This window comes from Triplophysa dalaica, chromosome 5 (assembly GCF_015846415.1).
Source record: "Triplophysa dalaica isolate WHDGS20190420 chromosome 5, ASM1584641v1, whole genome shotgun sequence".
In the NCBI taxonomy this organism is placed as follows: Eukaryota; Metazoa; Chordata; class Actinopteri; order Cypriniformes; family Nemacheilidae; genus Triplophysa; species Triplophysa dalaica.
The window spans coordinates 6,157,292-6,185,212 of record NC_079546.1 but is presented as its reverse complement, the minus strand read 5'-3'; the positions used below and the strand labels follow the sequence as shown (position 1 = coordinate 6,185,212).

At 38.4% G+C, this 27,921-nt stretch overlaps 2 protein-coding genes across 9 annotated transcripts in view; both read right to left on the bottom strand.

Annotated features, from left to right (window-relative positions):
- Positions 1-42: 42 nt before the first annotated feature.
- On the bottom strand, positions 43-9,607 carry cntn1b (contactin 1b). Its single transcript, XM_056749416.1, has 24 exons — positions 9,512-9,607; positions 8,184-8,256; positions 7,602-7,643; positions 7,331-7,457; positions 7,008-7,189; positions 6,824-6,919; positions 6,263-6,469; positions 5,982-6,081; positions 5,551-5,732; positions 5,321-5,445; positions 5,096-5,213; positions 4,859-5,009; positions 4,370-4,497; positions 3,313-3,485; positions 3,107-3,230; positions 2,669-2,836; positions 2,233-2,382; positions 1,976-2,046; positions 1,631-1,862; positions 1,433-1,545; positions 1,176-1,365; positions 965-1,080; positions 722-878; positions 43-627 (listed from the first exon to the last, which is right to left on the bottom strand). Exons 2-24 carry the CDS (start codon positions 8,236-8,238, stop codon positions 545-547), a joined length of 3,090 nt encoding a protein of 1,029 aa, XP_056605394.1. The 5' UTR covers positions 8,239-8,256; positions 9,512-9,607; the 3' UTR covers positions 43-544.
- Positions 9,608-10,426: 819 nt separating this feature from the next.
- nrcama (neuronal cell adhesion molecule a) overlaps positions 10,427-27,921 on the bottom strand; it is a 45,496-nt gene continuing 28,001 nt past the window's right edge. For 2 of the 8 annotated variants that reach the window (XM_056747817.1, XM_056747819.1), the window contains 27 exons: positions 27,706-27,828; positions 27,320-27,490; positions 27,040-27,099; positions 25,506-25,617; positions 25,050-25,234; positions 24,800-24,931; positions 24,586-24,729; positions 24,325-24,436; positions 24,031-24,194; positions 23,816-23,963; positions 23,565-23,689; positions 23,285-23,314; positions 22,488-22,589; positions 22,208-22,405; positions 22,049-22,119; positions 21,515-21,740; positions 20,895-21,010; positions 20,529-20,733; positions 20,298-20,420; positions 20,006-20,182; positions 18,883-18,918; positions 18,076-18,144; positions 17,133-17,255; positions 16,691-16,846; positions 16,099-16,230; positions 15,860-15,938; positions 10,427-13,879 (listed from right to left, as the gene is read on the bottom strand). In XM_056747817.1, coding sequence (XP_056603795.1) covers positions 13,645-13,879; positions 15,860-15,938; positions 16,099-16,230; positions 16,691-16,846; positions 17,133-17,255; positions 18,076-18,144; positions 18,883-18,918; positions 20,006-20,182; positions 20,298-20,420; positions 20,529-20,733; positions 20,895-21,010; positions 21,515-21,740; positions 22,049-22,119; positions 22,208-22,405; positions 22,488-22,589; positions 23,285-23,314; positions 23,565-23,689; positions 23,816-23,963; positions 24,031-24,194; positions 24,325-24,436; positions 24,586-24,729; positions 24,800-24,931; positions 25,050-25,234; positions 25,506-25,617; positions 27,040-27,099; positions 27,320-27,490; positions 27,706-27,828 — 3,554 coding nt within the window. In that variant the 3' untranslated portion in view covers positions 10,427-13,644. The remainder of the gene's footprint in view (positions 13,880-15,859; positions 15,939-16,098; positions 16,231-16,690; positions 16,847-17,132; positions 17,256-18,075; positions 18,145-18,882; positions 18,919-20,005; positions 20,183-20,297; positions 20,421-20,528; positions 20,734-20,894; positions 21,011-21,514; positions 21,741-22,048; positions 22,120-22,207; positions 22,406-22,487; positions 22,590-23,284; positions 23,315-23,564; positions 23,690-23,815; positions 23,964-24,030; positions 24,195-24,324; positions 24,437-24,585; positions 24,730-24,799; positions 24,932-25,049; positions 25,235-25,505; positions 25,618-27,039; positions 27,100-27,319; positions 27,491-27,705; positions 27,829-27,921) is intronic. The other 6 variants (XM_056747823.1, XM_056747825.1, XM_056747820.1 and 3 more) reach the window with 5 other exon arrangements.

Here is a 27,921-nt window from a genome sequence, read left to right as displayed (position 1 = left end):
CTGGATTAAATATCAATATCAAAATCACGAGAAACACCAAACTAATGTGACATTTCTTATTTAATGACAAATAAACAAATGGTGTATTGACAAATATTTAAAATAATAAAACTACAAACAAAGCTCTGACACAAATACACTGAAACACATTTTGAAAAAAAGCCAAAAGACACATGGACGAAACGGTTTATAAATAATCAAGATTGAAATGCTTTGAATACTGAAATGGATACAATCTTGTGGACTGGAATACTGTGGTGAAATAATCATTAACAGTTCACAACACCCTGTTTTAATATATAAGGTTTTAAAAGTTGATTGTGGCCATTTTGTAAGGCAAAAATGATTTGTTTCAGTCTGTGATCAATACATTTATTAGAGATGGTTTCCGAGGCCCAGATTGAGGCTTGAATTAAGGTGAGGAAAGAGAACATAAAACTACACTCACAAAAGCCTAATCTGCACCAAGAAAACCTTTACGAAGTTGTCTTCAGCAAAGTGACAAACACAGATTATACTAGCATTGTGGAAAAGTCAGTTTGACCTAAAGAATTAGATTCATCCAGCCCAAAGCCAACAGAACAAGAGAGACCAGGCTGAGAGATGTAGCACCCAGAGCTGCTTTACCTGAACAGGAAGAAAACACAAAACTTATTTTTTTTCCGGGAGAAGGGCAATAAAAATGGCAAGTTTTACTGTAAAAGTGAAATCAAGGACTCACCTTGCACTCTGATCTGTGATATGGGTCCATCACCTCCCTCACAGCGTGCTCTGACCTCAATGACATAATCTCCAGTCTCTGGCATAGGGAAGTCTATGTAGTGTCTCCCCGTGGTGTAAAGCTTTCCGTACCGCTCGCCTTCTTTACGGAACAATATCTGAGCAAAACAAAACAACTTTTAATACAGTTGTTTCAATAATGCAGCATCCGCATATCGTACCAAATCACTGAAAAAGTTCTCACTTTGTAACCCTCCACATAAGACTCGTTCCAGTAGTTATAGATGTGATCCCAGTACAGATAGAGCCATTTGCGGTTGAAGCTGACATATTTGTACACTCTCAAACGGCGACTTGGAGCTGGAGATGATTATACAAGCATAACAATACATTCAATACTGTAAATCAGCTCATATAAATTCTCCAAAAACTCACAATCTGGATAAAAATCTTACGTGGTCTTCTTGTGAACATCTCACAGTGTTCGCTGGGGGGCCCGAGCCCGGCTCCATTGAACGCTCGTACCTCTATAAGATAGTGAGAGTCAGGTCGCATGTTTTCCAGACGTGTTTGGTTAACCATTCTGTGCACCAGGACTCGACCGGCAGCCGCTTCGTTGTCATCGTATTTTCTCCAGTAACGAATCTGGACAAAGAGTTGTGTTTTTTAGGTTAAAGAAGTAAAGTTCTAGAGAGCTGTGATGGATGCTCACCTGGTATCCGTCAACCCAGTTTGGTGGTGACTGATAGACGGGTAGCCACCAGACTAAAGCTTCTGTGGAGGTTACCTGCCGGGCGTAAACATCTAATGGAGCTTCACTTGGTGCTACAAATAAGGAAGATAACAACGATTCAGCTCCTTTTTTACTGTACTTTGAAATAAAATCTAAACCAGAAGTAGCGGTACTAACCGAGTCTTGGTGAGAAGACAACCGAGATGAGGCTCGCGGGTCCTTCACCTTTATTATTAAAGGTGCTCACTTTCACCTGGATCTCACTGTCTGGTGTCATTTTCTCTCTGTAGATGTAACGTCTGGTCTCCGGATCCTCCACGGTCGACCACTTCCACTCGTAATCCTCGTGCTGCTTGAACGCCACGACGTAGCCAAATTTTTTACCGAAGAAGAACTGAGGATTCACAGGCTGCAATGGATCAAAGGACGTGAAGTGAAACCGGTCATTATCCTATAGTGACGCTTTAAAAAATGTTGTGGTGATAAATAACACTGTATATAGAGTGGAATTGAAACACTTACGCTCCAGGTGACTATGAGCTCTCCAGTTATTCCCACTTGGCCGTTGACGTCACTAGGAGCCATTGTTGGCCCTGAGACAAAAGAAAACTGCATGAGAATTAACAGTATGTCCCTTACGGGAATCCATACTTAGACAACTCTTAGCAAAGAGAATCTACCAGTAATATATGGTCAGGAAATATTTTCAATGGTCAGCCATTATTCTGTACAAAATGTATTTTTAAAATCAAATGAGCAGATTGTGAAACAAAACTCACTGGCATCCCATGTCTTGATTTTAATGGAGGGTCGACTGCATTCCCCAGCTCCAAATTCATTGATAGCGTACACACGGAATTCATATTGCATCCAGGGGTAAAGGTCAACCACGGTGGCCGACTCCGCTGACCCATCCAAAAACACCGGAGCTTTAAAAATGAAAATACGGTATTTGTTTGGTCCAAAGTTTCACCTTTTGATCTCACCAGGATATAAACTGTGGATTTAGTTCTATAGACTTTACAACCACATCCTATTCACAAATAATTCACACACAGAGTTCTTTACACTTGAAATAAGTTTGTCACAAAACAACTGTATTCTACACCGGGATTAAAATCTATCAGGAAAACAAATTTTCTCTTTCATCAAGTGTTCTGCAGTAGTTAGTTGACAATGCTAAAGTGTGTCTTTGTCTCCCTCTGGTGGACTCACTGGTGGATGCGGTTTTCCAGTCTTCAAGGTCCAATGCATAGAAGTCTCGTGTTTGCACAACATGTTGTATGAGTGGACTGCCATGGTCTGATCCCAGACACCAACGTAACTTTACTGATGTGTCTTTGATCTCTTCCACACGGACGCCCCCTGGCTGTCCAGGCAAACCTGTCAAAAAAAATCAACATGACATGATAGCTTGGCACTTAATTTGACCAATGTTATACCAAGATTTGACAGAGCATTTATGCAACAATTAAATAGCGCTCATTTTCACTTCTTTGCATTTGCAAAATACTTCCAATAGTATATCCAAAGTGACGTACAGTGCATTGTATACATTTTATAATATAAATGGAGTTACATTGCTAACAAATTATCTTGATGTCATCAGAAACAACACAAACCGGTCACACAACTGACACACAGGTGACCAACCTTTGACAAAGACATCAGCTTCAGCAGTGGCGTTGTCTACTATAGTCTGCGCCGTGCAGCTGTAACGTCCCGCATGGTTTGCCTGAATGTTCTTAATCAGCAGATCTCCACTGGACTCGGGACCCTGTGAATACACATTGACATCAGATTTCAATATTATTAAGTACTTTTCAACAATCTTACACCTGGTATTCCTCTCTAGTTACCCTGAGCAGCTCATAATGATCCCATTCTGTGAAGAAGTTGATGGTGTGAGAGTCCACGGTCCAAATAAAGGTGATGTCCAGACTGGGGTCATAGGATGCAGAACATTGCAGAACGATACTGTCACCTACAACCGCTTCAGAGACTGATGGAGCTACAGTGATCTTGGTGGCCTCTGAGACAATTAAACAAGGACAGAAAGGCATTTTGCATACTTGTACATGATTATGCATGAATATGGATATATGCTTATATTCACACTAACTTTTAGAGATAAAGTATACTGTACTTTCATACTTTCATAAAAAGATGTATATATTTTTTTATTAAAGCCACTAAAGGTCTCATAGTATATTAATTTATAGTATACTAATACTAATTTCAATGTACTTGCAGTATTCTTGAAAGTGTCCTGTTTCAATACTACTCTACAAACTTTAAGTACACAACTAACAGTACATTCGTGTTTGTACTGCAAATATACTACAAGTGATCTTATACTGTACTTATAATGTACAAGTTTACAACATTTGTTGTACATTTATTTAGTTCATAAATACACTCTGTATTTATTTAATTATGCTCTTAGTTAACTATAATAATTATACTTATAGTAGAATAATTAATGGTTTGATCTTTTGGTATAGATGGTTTCATCAAGCACACGCGCTGGCCCAAAGTTAACATTTATTTTATATTTAATTTATATTCATATTTTAATACATAAATAAATAAATATGCATGTGTGTAATATTTATATTAATAATACAAAATAATTCTATCTCAAGCATGATAACGTTTCATTTTACATTTTTTACGTAATTTTACTTGTATTAAGTATTCTAATATATAAAAAGTAAGTTTTTTTTGCTTAAAGAAAGTATACTAATATCACTCGAGTCGTGAATAAGCTTCTTTTTGTAAGAGGATAAGGTGCAGTGACCCAAAAAGCTTGTAAAAATGAACATCTGCAAATGTCGCAAAACGACGTTTTCCTGCATTGAGTAAGGTAAAAAGTCCACTGTCTTCATTGTTGAAACGTATATTTCGCTTTCTCACCGGTGATAGTGAGGGTCCCTGTGCTGTTGCCTTTGCCTCGGTCATTCTCAGCATAGCACGTGTATGAGCCCTCGTCGCTTTTCGTTGCGTTCAGAATCTCTAGAGAACCATCACTCCAGATAAGCATCCTACACAATGATGAGGAAACGTGATCGCTCAAGCTCCAAAAAACATGTGGCATCTGTAGTTTTCATCTACCAGACTTGAAATTTAAGTAATACTAGAAGATTAAGTCTGTACGATTTTTGAATTCTTTATAAGAGATTATGAGGTCTTGAAGGAACGAAAAGAATGGTTATTTATGGTGCTATACTTGTCATTTTTGCCCCAGTCGACAATTCAACTGCATTAAAAAGAAATGACCAGCCTTCAAACTAAGACGAAGAAAAGTTAACTTTGGAATTTCATGAATACTTTTGGTATATCGTCTTGTATTTGTCTTATATGATGTTACAAAGACACGTTGGGCAAAACAAACAGCTGATTTACCTTGAAGAGTTGTTCAGCAGTTCTGAACCTCTTTTCCAGATAAACTTGGGTTTAGGAGCAGCGCGGGGTTTGCACTCTATCACCACGCGTCCATTTTCAGCCCCTAGCAAAATCTTTTTCACCGGATTATAAATAAATGTTGGTGCACACGCTGTGAAGAGGTGGTTCAAAACAATTAGACCAATTACACATCACAGCCACTTGATATGACAGTAAAGAAGTAATCACACAACTCACAGACGACCCGTAGCTCTGCATTAGCGTAGATGGTCCCCCATTCGTTTTCAGCAATACACTGATACATGCCTGAGTCTTCAAATGTTAGACTGGAAAATTTAAGCTCCCCTTTACCATACTGACGATCAGAAAAAACAAACATGCAATCTTTATACTTTCATCTTTGTTGTGAACTTCGTAGAGCAATCTGACCAACTTGATGTTCAAATAAAAAAGGCTAATAACTGAGTAGCCATCCTTCAGCCAGCGTATCCATGGCAACGGCTTCCCCACAGCGACACATCTCATAGTGAGCTCAGTGCCAACATCCCTCTCTGTGTCATTGATGTGCTCCGCCCATTCTGGTGGACCTGAAAAGAGATCACATTGAAATTGAAATATCAAAATCGAATTAAGCAATACCTTTACACACTATATTACAGATTTGTAATCACATCACCCTGAAATGGGATCACCTTCCACATAGAGCCACTGGCGATACCAATCCATCCCCTTGATGTTGAGGGTCTCGCACTCGTAGCTGCCCTCGTCTTCATACTGCACATTAAGCAAATGCAGCAAAGCTCCATTCATGCTGACCTCGTAGTTGGGTGGAAGATCAGCGTCCAATTTCCTCCAGCGGATGTGTGGGAGTGGACTAAAAGGTAAACACTGTGTTTATAGGATCATACCTGAACAAATCTATCGGTTTTAAGGAAATCTTAATCTTAAAGGGAAATTCTCTCATCAATGATTCATTTACTTTGAGCGAACTTTCATCAGTAACTAATGTTATATATTAGGTGTAAATATTTCTTACGATATATATATATATCAAAGTATCATGGTTTTAACATCTGACAGCGAGATTGTTTTTATAAAGAGAACAACCGCTTTTGTGACTCACTTTCCAAGGGCAAAGCACTCCAAAGTGATGTTCTGATGCACCAAAGCATATGTCTTGGGAAATTTGACACGAATATCTGCAGGATATCTCTTCACCTCCTCTGTGTTAAGTCAGAGAGGAAATGGTTCGGTAGGTCGTTAATTTCTCTTTAAAACACAATATGGTCTCAGTACGACACTTACAAGCATAGTTCTGAAATGATTTCAGATGCCAAGATCTGTGGCATTGCAGGATCTAGAATGACAATGTTTCTTTAAGCAACACAATGTTAACAGACTCACTCTCGATTTGTGGAATCAGAGGTATGGGCATGCTGAAAACACTCTTGCCGATGGTCGGGCTTGACACAAAGCAAGAATAATTCCCAACATCCGAGGCCTCCACTTTAGCGATGTACATATTGCCAGTGGTCTGGGACACAAAGCGCCTCTGATCGGGGATGATGAAGTTGGGAAAGTCGTTGTAGATCCAGCGGAACAGCACCTCGCCTTGGTAAAAAAATGCAGAAAATAGTAACTGGATTGTGCCATTTCGACTTCTTGCTAAAATGCAAAAAGAATCCCTGATTATTTCATATTATCTGTATATTCACTCATTACTCATTATTAAAATATGTAATATATAAAGTTTTGTTTTTAGAAAAATAATATTTATATTGTTTATGCTTAAATCAAGAACAAATGTTTTAGTGATAATGAAAAATATGTAACATAGGCTTATTTTGTCTTATTATTTTTTATCTCTAGCTTTTTCGTATAGAATTATACATCTGTTTGTTCACTACTAATAATCTCTTTTGTTTTGATATAATTTTGTTAAACCGGGTTGGACACAGATCTTACTTGGATAGCGAGAGGGTGGTGAACACAGTAGCACCGCCCCCTGACCCTCTTTAACATTCACTGGCTCCCGCTCATCTGTAGGGAACTGATTCAGATCTGCAGAAAGACAAAAATACGTTTCAATGTAAACATGACGTTCAACACTCCCAATATCAGATTATTATGAACAGAATCTGTCACATACATCCAAACTTGACGATGGCCTCCTTGCTGATGACCACTCCGTATACATTATTGGCCACACAAACGTATTTCCCAGCATGCTTCCCTTTGTCTGGGTTGGTGATCACCAGGTTTCCGCCCACCAGGCTAAAGTGCTCATCAGGCTGTTCCATCAGTTTAATTTCCCAGTTGTTTAACCACCATCTATGACCAACAATGAACCCTAAATCAATTTTATGTGGAACTCTCTCACATTCGAGTGCAAACAACTGTTATTGATATATACCGTATGTTTAGACAGATAGACAGAGGTGAGGTAATGAGAGTAGAAAGATAAGTGATTACTTTATAACGGCTGGTGGGTTGGCTCGCACCCTGCAGTTCATGGATATTTTGTTTTCTGGGGAATCCTCTGCATACACCGTGTCCAGTGGTTCCTCCTCAAATATAGGACCAAAGCCTGTAGCCTCCTCTGAAGAACGTGATAAAGTGATAAAAACTATTAATTGACGAAAACCTTATCAACTAAGAATTTCGAACCTACTAGGTTAAAAACAGAAATCAATGTTTCATGCACAAAGTTGGCGGTGAATGATACAGAACTGGAAAGACTTACTGTCAAAGATTCTGGGTTCAAAGATCCTGGGCTTAATCGCAGCTGAAATGAAAACATTGAAGAGAAGGAGAAAACATCTCCATTAAAGACATTAAATAATTATTTGTTATTATTACATACACTGTAAAACATTATTGTACAATGTTTTACCAGATTTTCCACGTAGAATGTCAACAAAACAGAATTTTATTTTAAAAATACAGTAAAAAGATACAATTACAGAAAAAGACTGCAAATTTACAAGAAAAACTATTTTACAGGAAAACCCTTAATAGTTTATTTCTGGTGCCCCAGGTGTACCCAGCTACCAGAAAATGTCGGGTTTTTTAACAATTAATTTTTACAGATAATTAAACTGTAAAATTACAGAAAAGAGACAGCAAATTTACAAGAAAAACAGGAAAAATAATTAATTGTATATCCTGATATATTGTAATTTTACAGGGAAAATTATTATTTTACAGTATATTTATGTCACTCCATCTGACAAAAAAATCTGATTTATTACAGTGTACTGTTCACATTTTCTAGCTGTATAAAACATTTTTTTTTCAAACGGATAACATTTCTTGATTCTCTCACCGACGGATAAGAAGAGGGTGGAGAGGATGGACAAAAGCATGACTGGGGTCACCATCTTGATGATAAGTCTACCCTGTGAAAGAGGCAGACATACAGACTGTAAGTATGTGAGATACATTATGCCAAGAGGCCAACATTAACCTTGTTTCACATCCTGAATCAGCAATCCACACAAACATCGCAGCAAAACACAAACCCCCACACACTGCAGTATAAAGAAATGCACAGAGAATACAAAGCAGAAAAGGTAAATCTGAGTCCTAGTATTCTAACATGCACTCATGCATGAGAATGCAGTTTTTAGAGTCCGGCTGACAGCCTCCTTGTCTTTGCTGACACATGCAGCTTGTCTCATCTGCTACTCTTGAATTTTTATACATTCACTAACTCTAATGGTGGTGAGCAGGGACATTTGATGTCACACGGCAGCATATATCCTTTATGGCAACATATTTGTCTCTCTGTTTAGTATCTAACCCATCAGTATCTTTATACAGCGTGACTGTCGTGAACCAGGTTAGCACAAGTGGTCAGCTACTATCCATGTTTTTTTCACCAATCTGATCTAATCTTATTGCATACTCTGATCTGCTCCTATATACGTGGATTTAGGTCACAGCTCATTGTAAGCTCATACAAGGGGAGGGGCGATCAAATTCTGGCCATTAACTCTATGCACTCTATGCTCTTTATCAAAGCCTTTAAATGAAATGCTACATTAATATACAGTTTTACAAAACTTGCAATCTGATGAGTCAAAAAGATGCCATCATAACAAGTGTGTATATTAACCATTGTTTTTTTATTGAGCTTCATAGACTTACAGAAACAGCCAGGAATACACAGTAACAGGACTGTTAGAAGTAGTAGATTCATTAAATTGTAATTAAATTGTAATTCATTAAAAAGCCTATTATTACGCTCAACCATTGAAAAAGTATACTAACTACGTCACATATGCCAGTTGTCCCTTGGCGCCTCCTTCCGACGTCATACTGTAACTACAATTTTCATCTTGTTACCAAGGAGAAACTTATCCGTCCCGTTTAAACTTTACACAAGTAAACATGAGGCCTACGTAATAAATAAACCTATCCACGCTAATTTCACAGTACCCTGCAAACGCTTCCGTGTCTAAAAATGCCAGGGTAATATTTTTAACGATGATCTGACAAGACAGCGGTACAGACATCATCCCTTTTCTGCATTGCGGTATTGCTGAACTGCTTGCATCCGCACTTTCGCTTACGGAATAAACTCTAGAGCCCTCATTTTCTCATCAAGATCATGAAATCCGTCACCCAGCATCATGTCAGCTGCACACTTACCGAACGGATGAGTTAAAACGACAAAGTATCCTCCCTAAATCCCGCACACCTGGATAGGCATCGTCCCGCATCCAGACGCGGAGACAGACAGCAGGGTACCAGTCTGCTATTGGATGAGAGTGATGCTGCGCATGCCAGCACGCTACTGGACGGGGCGATGCTAGTTTGTGCCCATAATCTGCTGCGGTGGAGCTGATTTAGTCAAGGGGATTTTAAGACATAAAGCAATCGAATACTTTCCGAATTTGAGGTTGACAAATCGATGACACACATAAAGGACACTAAAAGGCTTAGCCACACACATCTGCTTAAATCCGTTGGATTAAATAGCTACACTGGCAGGGGGGGATGTAGATTATTTTTTACGAATAACAAATATCTTATAAACAGAACTGCTCTGCGTTTATGACATTTTAAGGCTATTTTTATTGGAGAAAGTTCTGTGCAAAATGGATTTTAGGCATCAACAAAATTCTGAGAATGCAAGAGGTAAATTATGGACAAACAAGTGCACAGCACTGTAAATGAAAGCTCCACGTATGATTTTTTTAAACTTCTATTTTGATATAGTAGGCTACAAACTAGTCTTAAATAAAGTGAATTATACCATGGTCTATACCTGATTCTGATTGGCTGGAAGGTGTGCATTTAAAGCCTTTAACGCACAGGTAGCTCTAGTCAGTTTGATTACATTTAAAATAAACTGACATAATAGACGTCATTTTCACCTGTGTGATCCAAAATGACACTGTAAACATCAAAAAAGATTTAAATTTGCAAATAACCATGGTTTAAACACAATGCATGGCTAGCCGTGGATTATCCGTTACTTGTTCATTCACAATCTGTTATTCATTATATTATATTACTAAAAATGAAAGTATAAGAACCATGATAACAAAACCAGACAGTTGGTAGTGAAATCCAGAAACCAACATTTATTTGAATTCTTTTATATACAAAATATTTTTGTGATTATATTATAGAGTAAACCATTTCACAGCCTTTCATGCTTTATTTTCACTTAGCTTTAACATTAACCAGCATATTATTTCACACACTACTTTTCATTCAGCGTATGCCCCCCTGTGACATGTAACACATCAAAAGATTCAGCGTGCTGTGCCCTCCATCTTTGGGGATGTGTCCATTTATTTGAAATCATCTCATCTTTTTCCTACAAAAAAGGTTCATAAACCTAAAATGCGCAAAATGCAGAAACACCTGGCCATATAGAAAACAAAACAACAGAGCCAGAAAAAGAATAACAGCTGAAATGAAATCAGGTGGTACACTGTGTGCTTCCCTGCAGCGTTCCTTAACCTCGGTCATCACAGAAATGGGCCATTTTTACTGATCCAAAGCAGGTTATCTAGTTTTTCCTATAATAGTGAGGAATGGGATTTTGGATGAGGGACTGTTGTCTCTTTGCAAGTGCTTTATTCTGAAGTGACTCCGTAGAAAGGACAGTTTGGGGTAAGTGCCGTGTGAGAGGGTACCTCAGCAGCTCTTCACAAGGTGTTTCACACAGCTCAGTCCCATGTTTCTAAAATAATCTGGATATTTACAAAGCAACATAAGGCCTATACATTAAAAAGCAGACAATTGCAAACAAAAAAAACTTGATGCAAGTTATGACAAGCCAAATCGTGGAAATCTGGGGATTTCCAAAAGGATCGCCCCATAGAGTATATACAAAGGCAACGTATATTCAGACACATAAATCATACACTCATGTATACACGCATACTCCCCATACACACACATATATTCATGCCTGCATAAATGCATACATAGACATACCTGCACACACACGCTCAGCCATATTTGATGACAGCACCACTGCGGACTGTGTGTTTTGTGAAGCCCCGATTAGACTCAACAGCTTTTAATAATTCATAACATGCATAACGTGATTTTCCAAAAGTGGTTACATGTGAGACGGTGTGCATTGGTATCGCATTCAAACACACTATGAGCTTTCACAAGTGCCATGAGTTTGTCACACCAGACCATTCGATCAACAGTTCACCCTTTACAGAAAAGTGGCAGTAGTTTTAGCTGTCTGTAAGGGTAATGAGATGCCCAAAACTGAAGTGATCAGGATTTCTGTGGCCTGTGATATTTGGGTTCCGATACGCATGTTGATGACATCACCTTGTCTTGTGTTCTGCAGTCGACCCACTCCGAATAAAAGCGAATTTGTGATCACAGAATCTTTTCTACCAAGGCACTAAGGAACCGTGCTGAGGGCCATTTCTTGCATCCCATACTCTGAGACCACACCGAGGGCGCTGCGAGATGTTCGTGGGTGACCGGTGTCAAGGGGGCGGCTACATGGCTGACTGGGGGCTTTCCTTCACAATGCAGTTTAGAATAACAGTCCCGATTAGACAAAGCCTGCTTCTTAACTTTGTCAGGGAAGAAAGTTTTGTTGTGAATAAATAAAACACTAGAAAAAAAAACATGGGGCACAAATGAAAAAATAACAGCAAAGAGGATACAACCATGTCTTTGTGTGTGAAGGACAGTTCATTTCCAAAGAGTGTTTCTGTGGCTCAAACATGCTACCTCGCATCCCTGTTACCCAGTTTTACTGCAATTTTTGTATATTCAGTTTTCGTCTGCCGAGAAAGACGCCTAAAACACTTTGCACAAGTAGTCACATACTGTCCACAAAGACATTGGTGCCTTAAATGTGCATAATACCGATTTGAACACTGACAACAGAAGGCGACAGGCATTAGCTGTGAAGAAGGTGAGCGTAGTCAGACGGGGTTCACATTCTTTACAAGGCTGAGGGCGTAAGAGAAACTGATTCCATGCAAGTCCCGAGGACGAGATGGTGTGATACAATGGCATATGCCAGTTAATGGGGCCATGTTTAGAAAATATTTTCGTATATATCAATTTATATATTCATAGACACATATTCTGCAATACAGTAGTTCCAAAGAGTATTTGGACACTTCATCTGCGCTTAAAAATGTAGGAATGCCATTGCATTATATAACAAAATATATAAAGCTAGTGCTTTGGTTAATACTAACTTTTAAATTAACCTAAAGCTGCAAATTCATGACTTCTGCCTCTGTAGCGCAATCTCTGTTTGAAACACACATTACCAAGATAGTTTATGTACTTATCTTTAGTCTAAAGACGTCAAACTGATATTTCCTCCGAAATCATACCCAAGACCTCGACTTACCTTATAAATTAAATTAGAGTTCTAAACTACTGTCAAACAATTAATCAGAATAAAAGTTTGTGTTTGCATAATATATGTCTGTGCACTGTGTATATTAATTTTGTATTTATAAAAAGATGTGCGTACATGCATATATTTAAGAAAAAATAAATATAAATAATCATTTATTTAGAATTTTAATTATTGGTAAATATAAATACATTTAAATATTTCCTAAATATGTATACGTATATGTATGTGTTTGTTTATAAAAAAGAATATGCACAATACGCAGACATATATTATGTAAACACAAGCTTTTCTCTTGGATGCGATTAATCCTTATTAAGTGTTTGACAGCCCTGTTTAACACAATTAAGTGCTTGCTCAATAACTTTTTGTTTATTTTTAACCAAAAAGGTTATGAACGTTATGAAACTTATTGCAAACTTCTTCATGTGGAGCAATATTATTATTTATATTTAGAATTATTTTGTGATTTCAAACAAATTATTGTGAAATATTTTTATAACACTGCTCGTTGATATTTTGTTATTTAAAGGAAAAATATTTATACATCATTAAGCGTGGCTTAAGTGTCCAAATACTTCTTGGTGCATACATATACTCGCTAAAAGATACAAGCAATATCATCTAAATGTCATGTGACCTTCACATGTGACCAATCAAGGTGAAGCTGGAACAGGCCTTGTGGTACAGAAGTCCTCTTGCATATAAAACCATATTTCATTCATCTACTACATCCCTCACTGCTATCTTTGTCTACTCACTTTCTGACGTGACTGCCGTTAATTGTTTGTGTTTATTTCTTTTGCTGTGTGATGTCAGGGGGTCACAGTGCAATAGAGACAGCTTGTTCTCCATATGATGGTGTGACGAGGGCGTGGTGTTTAACGGGTCAAAGGTCACGGGTCGGTTCAGGCAGTTACACAAAGGAGTTCATGGCGTTGACGGGCGAGGGAGCCTCTGAGCTCTCGTTGCCCTCCGCTGTGTCTTTCTCCTTCTTCCCGCTGTACTGGCCGATGAAGGAGCCGTCCTCGTTGAACTGCCCGTCACCACCCTCGCCGTAATCCACCAGGCTGTCGTCGCTATCGTCCTTCTTCACCGTGCCATTGGAAGGGGTCCGGCTGCCCTTCAGGGGCTTGTGGTCCTCCGTATCACTGATGCAAAGAGCAGACACAAGGGGGAGGGGAGGATATTACAAAACGACAATAGAAACCAAGTGTACAAGCTAGTGTATGGAGAATTCCATCGTCCGTTTTCAAGAACATGCTGTTTAGTGCAGGTCTGTGTTTTCACAACAGTCTTTATGCATGTCAATAGATGGTTGTTACTGGTCACATCGTGCATTTGGAAGGGAAGGTTTGGATACATAATGCATAAGGCACTTTCATCGAAATCAGAAAATAAGTATTGAGGATCTCTCAAATGGAGTAAAACAATAATAAATGACTTATGAATCACAATAAGCAATCCAAAAAACAATAAGCTATGCAAAATGAAATGATCGTTTTTAGTCTGGATTTTGGCTTTGCCCGTGTGAGATCTATTATGATTTGTTCAATGATCCAGCTAGGATGCAAGTAAAAGGGGATTTTACGCATGCAGGATTTGCAAAGCCCCTCTTACCTGTCTAAAGACCTGAACTCCCCCCAAAATCAAAGCACACAAGGAGGAACAAATGAGACAAACTGACACGTTTGACAATGATATAACTTTACAGTTAAGACAACGGCGACATCATACACAACAAAAGACAGACTTCATGAAGTGGACAAATGGAGTTTGAACACAACACATACAAATGAACAGGTTTGATGATGATTGCTGTCAATTGCAATTCTGATAATTTTGTGCTCTTAATAAATGGAAATTAAATTAAAATGAATTCGAATCGTATTTACAGCAGTAAAAAGTTACAATGACCAGACGGGATCACAGAAAAACATACATAAATACAAAACAATAAATAAAACAATAATAATGATGACAAAAAAATGAATCATGACAGAGAAAATGAAAAACTACAATGATGATGTTAATAACAAACGTTACTACCCATGCGCACTTTTGTGACCCCCCCTACTGAACTTCCGGTACACATTCACAAACAATAGGGTGCCTGTAGATTATTTCTGATAATAATAGACCTTATTCACAGCGTGACGTGTACAAAGCGGAAGTAGCGTAAACGCTTGTCCGGTCAATGCTCTGGCTCCGTTCACTACACAGAACAGTTGCGGAGACCAGAAGAAGTTAGGCATGTAGCGCTCCCTTTATGCTGACCTTGATAATAAATAAGTCACTCAAAAAACAATGTTATTGTAATGTTTGTTTTACCTATTTTTACATCTCCCAGTAATACATTTTGTTTATGTTAAATAAAATGAATGTCTGTATGAAAACAAGCTGAATGAATGGCTATGCCAGCAGTTCGGCCGGAAAATGTTTTACCCTACTTCCGGTCTGTGTCGCCATTTTGAGAAATAGGCGTATCAAAAGAAACTGAGAAGAACAATTTCTTGGCGAATTTGTCTCTCCAATATTTTTAATTTACACCAAGTTCAACCGCTAGATGTCAATGTACAAACGGTTTGTTTAAATGCGACCGAACTACAGGACCCATTCAACAAATTGTTGATTTAATACAATGAACATACAACAACATATAACCAATAGTTTATTTAATACAAGTATTAAAAAGTAAAATAATAATACAAATTAATATTATCTTAAATAAAATATAAATAGTTATATGCTTAGACACTAGCCAAACACACACCGGAAGTTCACTGGGGGACAGGTGCGCGCCGGTCAGATGAAAAGATCAATAGGAAACCATGAAGGTAATTGATTTGACACTTGATATGTATACATGAATTTAATGTAAAAATGACTTCAAACTAATATTTTTATACAGTCATATAATACAGAGCTTCGGGAAAGGTTTGTAATTTTTACAATATACATTTTTTCCCTGCTTTCCTCAAGCTGTTTCTGCAGGAGCTTTAATTTCATTTCAGAGGGATGAAAAAACTACGGTCTGAGTCCCTGAGCAGGAGAAGAAGTTTGTTTTCATTGAGTCATGAAACCAAAACGAAGAAACAATCGATTAAACATTTTTTTTAAATAAATCTCACCTGTATTCACCAAATGTCCCATCATCCTCTTTCATGGGTTGGATCTCTGGGTCTTGGTGGGCATCTTCTTTCTCTTTCACTACGTAAACGAAAAATCTTTTTTTATTATGTTAAATATGACCGTCACTTACTGTATATATTTATTAAAACCCACATCGTAGGCAAATACACACATTTACTTAGCACAAGGTTATAAAATAGATGTTTATATTTACATGAAGGTAAATGCAAACACTCACCTGGGTATTTGCCACCTTTGTTTCTCTTAATAAAGCAAACGATGAGTAACACCAGGATCAGTAACGCAATGGCACACATGAGTCCGATGAACCAGCCCTGTGTTGCTATATCAACCTGTTTGCTGCTCATAGCTGTACAAACACGCAAACACAAGAAAAAAGGAAAGGTGGTTAACAACAAATATCCTTTCATTCTGAATAATATTATGCAGACACCACAGACATCACAGAAATGAATGTGAATCGACTGTAATGCCAACACAAAATTAACATCAGTTGAACATAAAAACACAAAAATGTCCTTTATGATCCTAAAGGGGAAATAACCAACGAGGTAGATGTTTTGTTCATTCACAACACATCATTGATGTATAAAGATCTCTGGACGATATGAAAGGAAAAATGAAGAAAATAATAAAAAACAGAAGATCTGACATGCATCTACATTTCCATGAACCTGTTTAGACATCAAGCATGCTTAATTAATTCCAAACTAAAATAAAAGGTGATATCTGAAGGCCCGGAGGCGGGGCTTGAGGGATGATTGACAGGTGAGGTGGACTCCAGCGTTCTACAGGCATGCTCTCCTCACCTGGAACTGTAATCAACATCTCTTCTGTACTGTGGACAGTTGCGTCCGAGTGGTCTTTGGCTACCACACGAACCCTATAGGAAATCCCGGGCTTTAGACCTTTAATCTGATATGTCCGAGTGCCATTAACAAACTCTGTTTTCCAAGGTTCTTTACCTGGAGAAAGGTGCCAGCGGAGAAATAATGAAAAACCAATGGATTTCAATTTGTTTGTTTGCATTTGTTCTATAATATATGAATAAAACAAACAAACATTTGTTCTATAAACCAGCCATAGTAATAACAGATCAGTTGATTAATATTATTCATTTATTTTGAAAATGTATTGGGCTATATTTAAATCCAGATATCAGACGATAGATTGTAGCATGCAGTCTCGTGATCAGAAATATGACTAAGGCACAGCTGTTTCAGATTGAAATTTTGATAAGGAAAATCTTACTGTTATCAACAACATATTCCACAAAAACATTCCTATCCGGACCCGAGTATTCCCAGTTTATCACGGCATGGTCCTCCTCCACCGAGGAGTTCACGAATGCAAACATCCGACCTGAAGGGGGCGCTGATCACACAGAGAAAACAACACAAGTGCCATAAGAATTTCGAGGGAAGTTCAAAGAAAAACCCTGATCAAATAAAATATTTTCAAATAAAATGTAATAAAGTCAATTTTAATTATTCAGAATTATGTATTTGGGACAATGAAAGTGTTTTGACAAAAAGTCTGATATGGGGCAAAAGTTATGGAATGCACCTTTCAATATTTTTACATTTCGGTCTGTTTACATCTTTGGAACTCTTTGTAAAGCCTATATTTAACTAGCCCACCTAACAGTATTTTTAGTTTGACAACCACCACTGATACTTAAAGGTGAAATGTGTAATTTTTTGGATATCATTTATTTGCAATATAATATACATAACTATGTCTTCAGAGGTGTATAAAGACCTTACATAAAAAAGCATTATGTTTCTATTATCTTAGAATGAGCAATTATTATCTACACAGCGGGTCCTCTTACATGGAATTCGCCATGTTATTTCTACAGTTGCCCTAAACGCATTAACTGCTCTACATAGCGCGTTTCGTAAATATGTTTTCTCCTTCCACAAAAAAGTGAAAACGTGATGACATCTTAGCACTGCATCATCTTGCCGTAGTGCTTCGAATGGGAGGGTTGGAGTGAGCCGTTGGTTGCAATTCACAACCTCACCACTAGATGCCGCTAAATTTCATCCACTGGACATTTTATAAAGCATGAGTGAAATTCATGAAAGATTTTTGTTTTTCAAAAAGTATAATGTCCCTTGCTGAACACAGTGTCACACAAGCTCAACAACTTAGCAAACAGAGAAAGATGCCAGGACGGAAGTGTTTGTACCCTTGTGAAACGGGGGCTGCAAAGATTGAGTGACAGGGGGTGTTTGTGGTGGTGGAGGGGGGGTTGAGCCTGAAAGAATACACAGAATAGTAAAGCACACAACATGAAACGACACAAACATTAGAGAGAAAACACAGCAGTAAAAGGCAGTTCAGAGAGTCGACATGCAGGAACATGCAGGTCACTGGTGAAATGAGATCTAGTTACTGCAGGCAGGCTCAAAGCAGAGAAATTTGGCTTTGTCTTCCATTACATTTGGGCATCACTCTACACTGAAAAACATCTAATGTCCTCACCTACGCTATTTGAACAACAGATGTCGTAGCTAAGCCCTAGTGAAAGCAGTGGGATGGGATTTGCATCCGTGGGTAACATGACTCTTCATGAGATATGGAGCAGGTCGGGTCAGGTGTAAAGCTTTTGGTTCAAACGAGATTCATGCATGTGTATTTGACCTGGGCGATATATGTCAATGCTTATGGAACTGCTTTAAATGGCTTTAATTTTATTTAATTTTAATCAAACAACAATTTTAAGGGGACGGAATCAAAGTGTTGAACACATAGAAACCATTGACCATCATCCATGTGAATCAAATAAAACAATCCAATCTGATTCACATACGTGGAACCCAGTCCGTGTTGATTTGAAACTAATTTTATATCTATTGGATTATCATTGTGAATACTCAATACATCGCCCAGTTGTAATATGCATCTGTTCGTTTTTCAGTTCTACAGTCGTTTTCTTGTCTCATAGCTGATGCCCGTCCATCATGCAATTCTAATCAGCAAGAATCTGCGTTACCTTTACCCGCCTCTACTGCGGGATGTCGAATTAATGCTTCAGAGAGAGAGAGAAAGAAAGAGAGAGGGACAAAAGGAGACAAAGGATGAGTGGATGTAAGCAGAGGTCACCTGACAACCCTACATATACAGTAAATATAGATATCCAATCGTGAATATGATGCTGCTGGAGGAAGATACATTTCAGGCACCCGAACGAATACAGATCATTTCTATGAAAGGCATTTTACAGTTCACAAAACAGATTTAGTTCAGACAGAAAAAAACTAAACATTACAGGTTAAACTGTCCTGAAAATGAACAAAAAGGAAGGCAGGTTCCTGGACTGAAGTGAATTCCACTTAAATGAGGGGCAAAACACTTCCTTAAATGTTCATTAAAAAGATTAGAAAAGTATAGAAGGAACATGTTTAGAAATAAAAATCTGATTAAAGGCACAGTTTGTATATTCCACTGCTAGAGGGAACACATTCAAAACAGATATGTTCAAATCACCAACTTCGTAGCTTGATGACGCTGAGGAGCGTGGAATAATGGGAAATGATGTCTTCAACTCCACCACTAATAATCAATCAGACGTGAATGAGAAATCACGTTTGTGGATGATGTAAAGTAATAAAGTTTGATGACGTGATTTTTCATAATAATGAATTAGTTTATTACTATTTAGTCAGATGATTTAAAATCGATTACTAATCTAAAAAATTGGAAACTAAAAGCTAATACTTTCACATTTGTCCAGGAGACTGTGTTGTTATGGTTTCTACGGCAGTTAAAGCGTAAATCGAGGGTAACACCAGAGACTCTGTTATTAGGGAGATGCCAGGTCTGGAGAAAGCGTAACGGCTATCATGTGAGGCACCTCAGCCAAACAGCCTCTAGTCTCTATTCCACTGAAGGCTGCAGACTTTCCATCTTTGGTAACGCGGAAATGACGCCATGACCTTTATGGTATAGCCAACCCAATGACAACATTTACATTACATTTACATTTGATCATTTAGCAGACCCTTTTATCCAAAGCGACAACAGAAATCAAACATATTGTCATATTACAGTGGCAATTGTATGCGAAGCCACCAACGAGAATGCATCATACCCATTGAAAGTTAGTTTATCCTCACCTTCATCCATGACCGTGACAGCCTCTTCAATAACAGTGGGTCCCAGGCCAATGATGGTCATGGCGTTCAGATAAAACTTGTAGCGTGTACTGTATTTAAGGTTGTCGAGAGTGACACTGGTCTCATTTGGTGGGAGAGTCAGCTCTTTTAGTGGCTCAAGTTCATTTGTTGCGTTGACTGCAAAGAAACAGAAGAAAAAGTCAAAAAGATGTTTTGTTGTTGAATGCTATATTTAACGTACATCAACTTTAAGACAAATATATAACAGGTTCATTCTCCACTTGAGACTTACTAGGTTGATATTTGAGGCGGTATCCTGTAAGATGGCCATTGTCCTCCAGAGGTGATGCCCACTCCACAATCAACGAGTCCAGGTCCAGATTTTTGATTTTTAATTCGGTAGGAGGCCCGGGAACTTTTTCCAGAAACAAAAACACAATTCATAATAAAAACTCTACGCTTTAATTCTGACAAGAGTTTGAGAAATGCATCGGTTTGTGAGTACAAAACATATAGACTATACCTCCCTCTGGAGTTGTGAACTGCTGATCGGAGCTGGTGGGTCCGTCTCCTTTACCATTGAAGACTCGGATGTTGAAAATGTACTGGCTGTAGGGATGGAGGTCAGATAGATGACCCACAGTCTCATTTTCACGGAAGATGATCAACTGTGGCTTCTCAGGATTAGGGTCTTGCTTGAGGAGACTTCTTCGTCTCCAGTAGCTCACCTACAGAATCATGAAAAAATATAGTTTTTTATATGTTGCTTTGGGGGAATGCACCTGCCACATGCATAAATGCACTCTACCAATAATTTGTGGAAAAATCAAGATAAAATATTACAAATATTACACTGCAGAATTTTTTGTGAATTCTAGCCCCAAATTACCTTGTACCCCTTTAGTCGGCCTCGGACTGTTGAAAGAGGAATAGCGTCCCAACGGATTTCAGCCACTGAGCCGTTCTGAACCAAAACTTGCATGTTCTCAGGGGCAAAAGTAGGCACTGAGATGACAAAATCAGATTTCAGATTTCTTGTATAACAAACTACAATATTATCAGCTTATATATATATATATAAGCTACATATGTGTTTGTGTGTCTATACATAAATAAATATACATACATACAGTATCATTTATCAGGGATGCTCCGATACCAGTACCAGTATCGGTATCGGGACCGATACTACATGTGAAATAGCTGACAGGAATTTGTTGTGAACTTGCTTTGAAAGTTTGTGAAAAGCACATAAAATTAATTATTTTTTCATAAAGTGTTTAATGTGGAGTGTTTGTAACTATGAAGCTATTATATTTTTATCAGTCTCACTGTGTTTTGAAAAGGACATCGGTACAGGCATCCGTACCGGCGAGTACCAGAAATAAAATATTGGTACTCGTACTCTGTATTTAAAAAATGATATTGGTGCATCCCTAATATATATATATATATATATATATATATATATATAAAATAATATATTATATATAAATTACAAGTACTCACAGTCCTCTCCCGAGTATCCCAGCACCACCACTGGTCTGGGGCCCGGTCCATAGTCATTGACTGCCTGTACTGTGACCTCATAGGGTTCAAAAGTGGGCGTTCCTGTGACTACATATTGTGAGATATTGGCTAGAATGAATGACGTCCAGTGCTGCTCCACGTCCTTCTGTCTCCAGCTCACCTTGTACTGCAGACCCGGACCGTTCAAATCTAATCCTGTCAGTTCCTGTTACCAGACATTAAACTATTTAGTTATGCATGAACAGCAACGTGTCCGTCAGCTTATACACATCGTAAAACAAACAATCAAACAAACAATCAATCAATCAAACAAACAAGAAATTGGCCAAATAATTTTTGTTGTTGTAAATTCAATAAGTTTGAAAAATACTATAGACCTACTGTATCATAATAGTCACATATGGATATAAAAGTAGATGTGCATATAATAATATGACCTCTAATATAGAAAAATTAAAATAGACCAAAACATAATTAGACTCCACATATGAAAAACAAAACAAAAAGTTTTACCTTCCAAGTTACGGTCATACTGTCAGGTGATGTCCCAACAACTTCAACATCTGATGGATTCATGTCAGGCTCTGGGACATTTTGAACAATCTGTATTAAACTTTATATCCTTTCATTTTAAAAGCATATTCTTTCTTTTCTCCAGCTACAGTTACTCACGGGAAGGGTTGGTCCTGTACTGTCCAGATGGGACGCTGGGTTCACTTAGACCCACGTCATTGAGTGCCAACACTCTGAATGAGTAATACACATATGGAGACAGGTTGAGATGAGCAGTGTTGCTTGTTCCGGGGATCTCAGTCATATTGACCCACACTCCTGGTGCATGGAGCGAATCCTCATACTGAATCAGGAACGCTGAGGTGGTCCAAGAATTAAGAGTTTAGAACAGAACAGGCTGGTCGAAAGTGTGTTGCATACAGTTAATGCATCAACTCACATTTAACAGGGCTGTTGTTTTCATCTCCAGGGGTCCAGGTAAGCCGAACACTGCGCTCTTGTTGGTCCGTCAGCTCTAGGTCAGTGGGGGGATCTGGTTGCTCTGAAAAAACATGTTATCAATATGAGACACAAAATGTTTTTAAAACCAGCTCATGTGCACCAGACATATAAAACATGCAAAATGCAAAACAAAAACAGGTGGGATTAAGGCTTTGTTCACACATAAAACATGTTGACACTCATATATCAGTGATGATATCAGTGTCGTCAATATCTGAGTTATCAGCAGATCTTCTTATATAGAGTTTCTCTAATATAAAAATGTTTTGTACTTCCTTGAACAAAGCCAAAATGTCCCAGTTGTAAAACAATAAACAAAAAACACATTAACAAAACGTAAAAGTGTTTATCAAATAAAATATGCCAGATTCTGAAATGTGACTTTGTGTTAAAGGCATTATTTTCAGTCTTAAATGTATAAAGTAGCTCCATCCGAAAGGTGAAGAAGAACTTTTGAAGAATGTTGTAAACTGATTGTCAATACGATAGAACTGAATGTTCGTTATCGACATTCTTCAAAATATCTTCTTTTGTGTTCTGCAGAAGAACGGCAGTCAAAGCCGTTTAACTTTAAATGACCAAAAACAAAATTGCCTTTAACATTGTTTAATGGTAAACATTTAATAACACATTCATAACCACATACAAAATAACTGATGGGGGCTAAACACAAAAACAAAACACAAATGCATCAAATGGGTCGTGGACCTGTGACCGACAGGAAGTGAGTTTTACCCAGAACAACAGGTGGCGCTGTTGTGGCCTCTGCCAACAAGGAAAGCAGTATTGGGCGGAAGGTCAAAGTTAGTGACACAAAACGGCAACTCTACAAAAGCACCCGATTGATCTTTACTCACATTATAAGGTGTGACCAACAAAAAACAGAAATCTAGGTACTGTCGCTCTATCATACCAAAAAAGTGAGTGAATCATACAAAAGTATTATAATAAAAGTGATAGAAAGACCTAGATCCTACATTCTAACAAATGAACACATAGATAAAGTGGGCCGTACCAACTACAGTGAGCACAGCGCTGGCAGAATCGTGGTCCAGCGTGGTGTTTCTAATACAGGTGTATGTGCCTTCGTCGTCTTCTGTCACCTCACGAATAGTCAGACTATGAGTGCCCACCACAAATCTACACCCAGAAAACATAAACACCTCAAAAACAAGAAGCTTTATGCGTCTGTGAGAGTAATTAAAAAGGTTAAATTATATATTTAAAAAGGAATGAATGACACAAAGATATATTCGCCGGTCATACCGTGTGTCGTCCGGGAGCTCTTCGTTGTCTTTGAGCCATATCATGGAAGGGATGAGCGTGGGGTCGTGTTTTGCCTTACATTCGAACATAGCAACGCCGTTCCTTTGGACCACTTTATATCCAGGCTGCTTTAGGATGCGTGTTGGTTCTGTGGGAAGTACACAAATATTCATTTTATTCTTTTTCTTTTTTTTTACAATTTTACAATGTCTTACCTTTCACTTCCAAATGCACATGGTTCTCTTTGTTTCCAAGATTGTTGGAGGCCATGCAGGTGTACTTTCCTCCGTTTAGCGGCTGGGCCACGCTGATCTCCAAGGTGCCGTTTTTATGAATAATGTACGAGTCGCCATCCAGCAAGCTTTGACCGTCTTTAAACCTGCGGATCACAGACAGATACGTTCATTCATCAACAAAGAAACCCTTTATGGTAAATATTGGTCTTTAGTAATACTATCGGAGTTTATGTAAAATATTAGATATTTGAATGATAAAAAAGGAAATGTCACCAAGTTATCTTTGGAAGAGGCGAGCCGAACGAAGCACAGTCCAGCAGCGCCCTACTATTTGAGATGATTGTGTACAGGTGGTTTGGAGGAGTCAGGACTCTCGGGGGTTCGGCTGAAATGTGATACAATATATGTTATTGCAAAATAAACTCCAAGGGGTAACGTATCAACCAATCAGAATCCGGAATTCCTGAGAAGCCGTTTAACTGTAAAATCATCTTTCAGCTATTTTAAAACGAAATAGATGTCCATACGACTAACCCAGGACACTGACGAATGCATTGGCCAGGAGGTATCCGTACTCATTGGAGGCATTACACTGGTAAACTGCGCTGGAGCCGACCTGCACATCACTAAGGATGATGACATCTTCTTCGATTTTCCGACTGTGATCCGCAGGTGAGTCTATCGAAGAATCACATGGAAATTGTACACATGTACCCACACTGAATTGACAGATAATGGTGAAACTTACTCTCAATAGGCACGCCGTTGACAGACCAGGTGACCTTGGGTTTGGGATTGCCATCGGCCCGGCAGTTAAGCATTCCTGTTTCTTTAGGGGCTAGGATGAGGTTCTGGGGGGCGCTGATCCAAAATGGTGCCGCTGTGAATTTAGAATTGAAAATGCAAAACAAATATCATTTGTGCAATTCTGATGTAATACAGAGTTGATGAGTTATGAAAATAAACTGGAAATTTTGAGATGAGGTCTTGTGACAGACCTTTGACCACAACAGTGATGATGTGCTGGTTGTTCCCCAGGTGGTTTTTGGCTAGACAGCGGTACTCTCCATCGTCTGCTTCTGTCATCTCTGTTATCTTTAGGGTTTTCTGGAAACCGTGAAAGGAAAACCGCCCACTCGGCAGCTCTCCGTTCACTTTACTCCAGGAGATGTCTGGTGTCGGACTGAAAACGCATTAAAAGATAAACACGAACTCAACACGGATCTAGAAACATGCTTATTTTTGTATAACATTTTATCATTTATAGTACTAAAAATACTACCAAAAATACTGTTTTACTGATTTTTTTCATTCACGAGCCTATTTTAGACATTTCTCCAAATACTGTAATCTGACCTCCATTCAAAGAAGAAATTAATACAGAAACGCAAACTTCAAAAACCGGCCACTCTTTAACCCGGGACAGACCAGAATTCACCATTCTAGCAACTCACAGGCCATCCGCGATGCATTCCAGATCCATTGTGTCTCCTTTCAGGACCATGGTGGTACTGTGTGTTCCTGGTGGTTGCATTAAAGTAGGTGCTCTCTCCCCAGATGGACTGTCTACAAAAGAGATTGACCACAATTAGATAAACCGACGCCTTCTTGTATGGAGCCAACTACAGTATTATCCAGGACGTCCCTTGTTAATACTGGAGACAGAATGATTCCCTATTCCCTGGGCAATGTTGGAAATTGTGTTTGCTTTTGCACCTTGGTGCTGAAACCCTGATATCTATAATCAAGTGAACCTCTTATTGAATGCCAAGAAGTTTATCCTTCTATTACGTCTTTGTGATGAACAAAGAGAATGGAAGGATCCAAACGAAAAATAAATCATGAATGAAAGATATTTAATTGTGAGATATTTTAACTTAAAACCGTGTTTTAAATGGAATCAAATATTAGATAGTACATTCATATCTCAAGTGTGAAGAGAAAGAAAGTTTAAAGGAATGAGTAGATGATGTAAAGACAGGTCGGATACATCATCTACATGTCCATGATTAGACAATTAAAAACACGAAGAAAGGACTGAATATCATTTTAATCTTAAATCTAAATACAGACCACAAGTAAAGCACTGTTTCGAAAATCTCATGAGCTGTCTCGTGCCTTTATAGGCAGAATCCTACTGAAAACGACATGTGACCTCATATTATAAATAAATGCATGCAAAACAAATATGTTTCTAACTAAAAACAACTTGTACTGACATAAAATATCCCCTAAATTGAATCAAAATTCTCTCTCTCCCTTCTACCATCGTGGATTTATTTTTTCACTGTTCTTTTTGCTATGCATTATGGTATTTTTGTCTTCTCAATGTTGTCTTGCCTTATATGTCCAGTGTGTGTTTTTTAGAGGACAGAAATGACAATATAATATACAGAACTATGTCTTGAGAGGTGTATAAAGACATTTTACAACATGAAGCGTTATGTTTTTATCACCTTAGAATGATCTACTTATATCTTCAAAACAAAGAAGCGAAAAGTTGACGACATCGTAATCCTGTGTCAGCTGCCGTTTCGTAAAGGCGGGATGGAGTGAGCCGCTGGTTGCAATTCGCAACCTCACCGATAGATGCCTCTAAATTTCATACACTGGACCTTAAAAGCACCACAATTAACTTACAACCATTTGGTAAGGGGTCTTTGATGCCCTACAATGCTACCTACAGCTCACTAGATTTTGGAACAGAGAATATATTCCAGTGATCCACAAAACATTAGCTCCGGTAATATCATATTTAGAAAAAAAAATCAGTCCATTGAAGATGCAGTGAAATGAATATTAATATTCAGTGGAAACAGTAAAATGTGAGATCGGTCAGGATTGGGTTTCTACTGGAGTGGGTTATATTCCTGGTAAAGAAAGTGATGATATATTAGGTAAGGAGCTATTCCTGGTTACTAGGCAGAGGCACAGGTGAAGGTTGAGATGGAGACTGGGTTCACTTGGTAAAGGTTTGCTAGCACTCACCACCCAACAAATCTGAGCCATTCAAAAAAGCTGCCAACATAGTGTCATTCATAGATTCAACTGAAATACAACAGAAAATAATGAGCATGCAATACTGGAAAAGTTGTGTGTCTGGAGAAAAACAAACAAGGCATTTAAAATAAAAGGGTGAAGTCACACGCTTTAATAATACATAACAACAACAACATAAAATGCAGGATTTCGTAACATTGCGGAAGCATAATTTTAGCGCACCATGAAATGGTGACTGTGTGTGTTTTAGCAAACAGGAAGCACTTACTGTCCAGCACATTGACTGTGATTGGCTGTTTCTGTTGGATGGTCTGGGTGTGTGGGAAGCGTGCGTAGCAGATGTAGTCATTTCTGGTGTCATCCATGAGCACGTTGGAAAAGTACAAGTCTCCGTTTAAAGCCTGGGACACGCGGCTGTTTTGTGGAAGCCTTTGGAAATCTAACAAAGAGTATAACTCTCCATTACTTTTCTTAACTAAACATACAATAAGATGAACTACAACAAGAGAGCAGCTCAATTTAGGTAGAAGGCCATGTGAATTTACATATAGCCTATGGTCACCATGTAAAGCATTATGCAAATGTAACCAAATGACACATTACAGAGATGCATGTGCTAGTTTTAGTACGCGTGTTTACGTGACATGTTCTTACTGTTATCCATCCAGAAGATGACTGGAGGAGGCAGACCAGCCGGTGGTCTGCATTGCAGTATTAGAGACATGCCCCTCTGCACAGTGATTGGCTCGTTTTTCTCTTTCGACCACAAGGGGGACCCTGTGACACAGAATTGGGCCCTCTGACATGAGCATCAAAACTCTTGGAATAACTTTATTCGTAGAGATCAGACATATTGGTATCAGACATCAA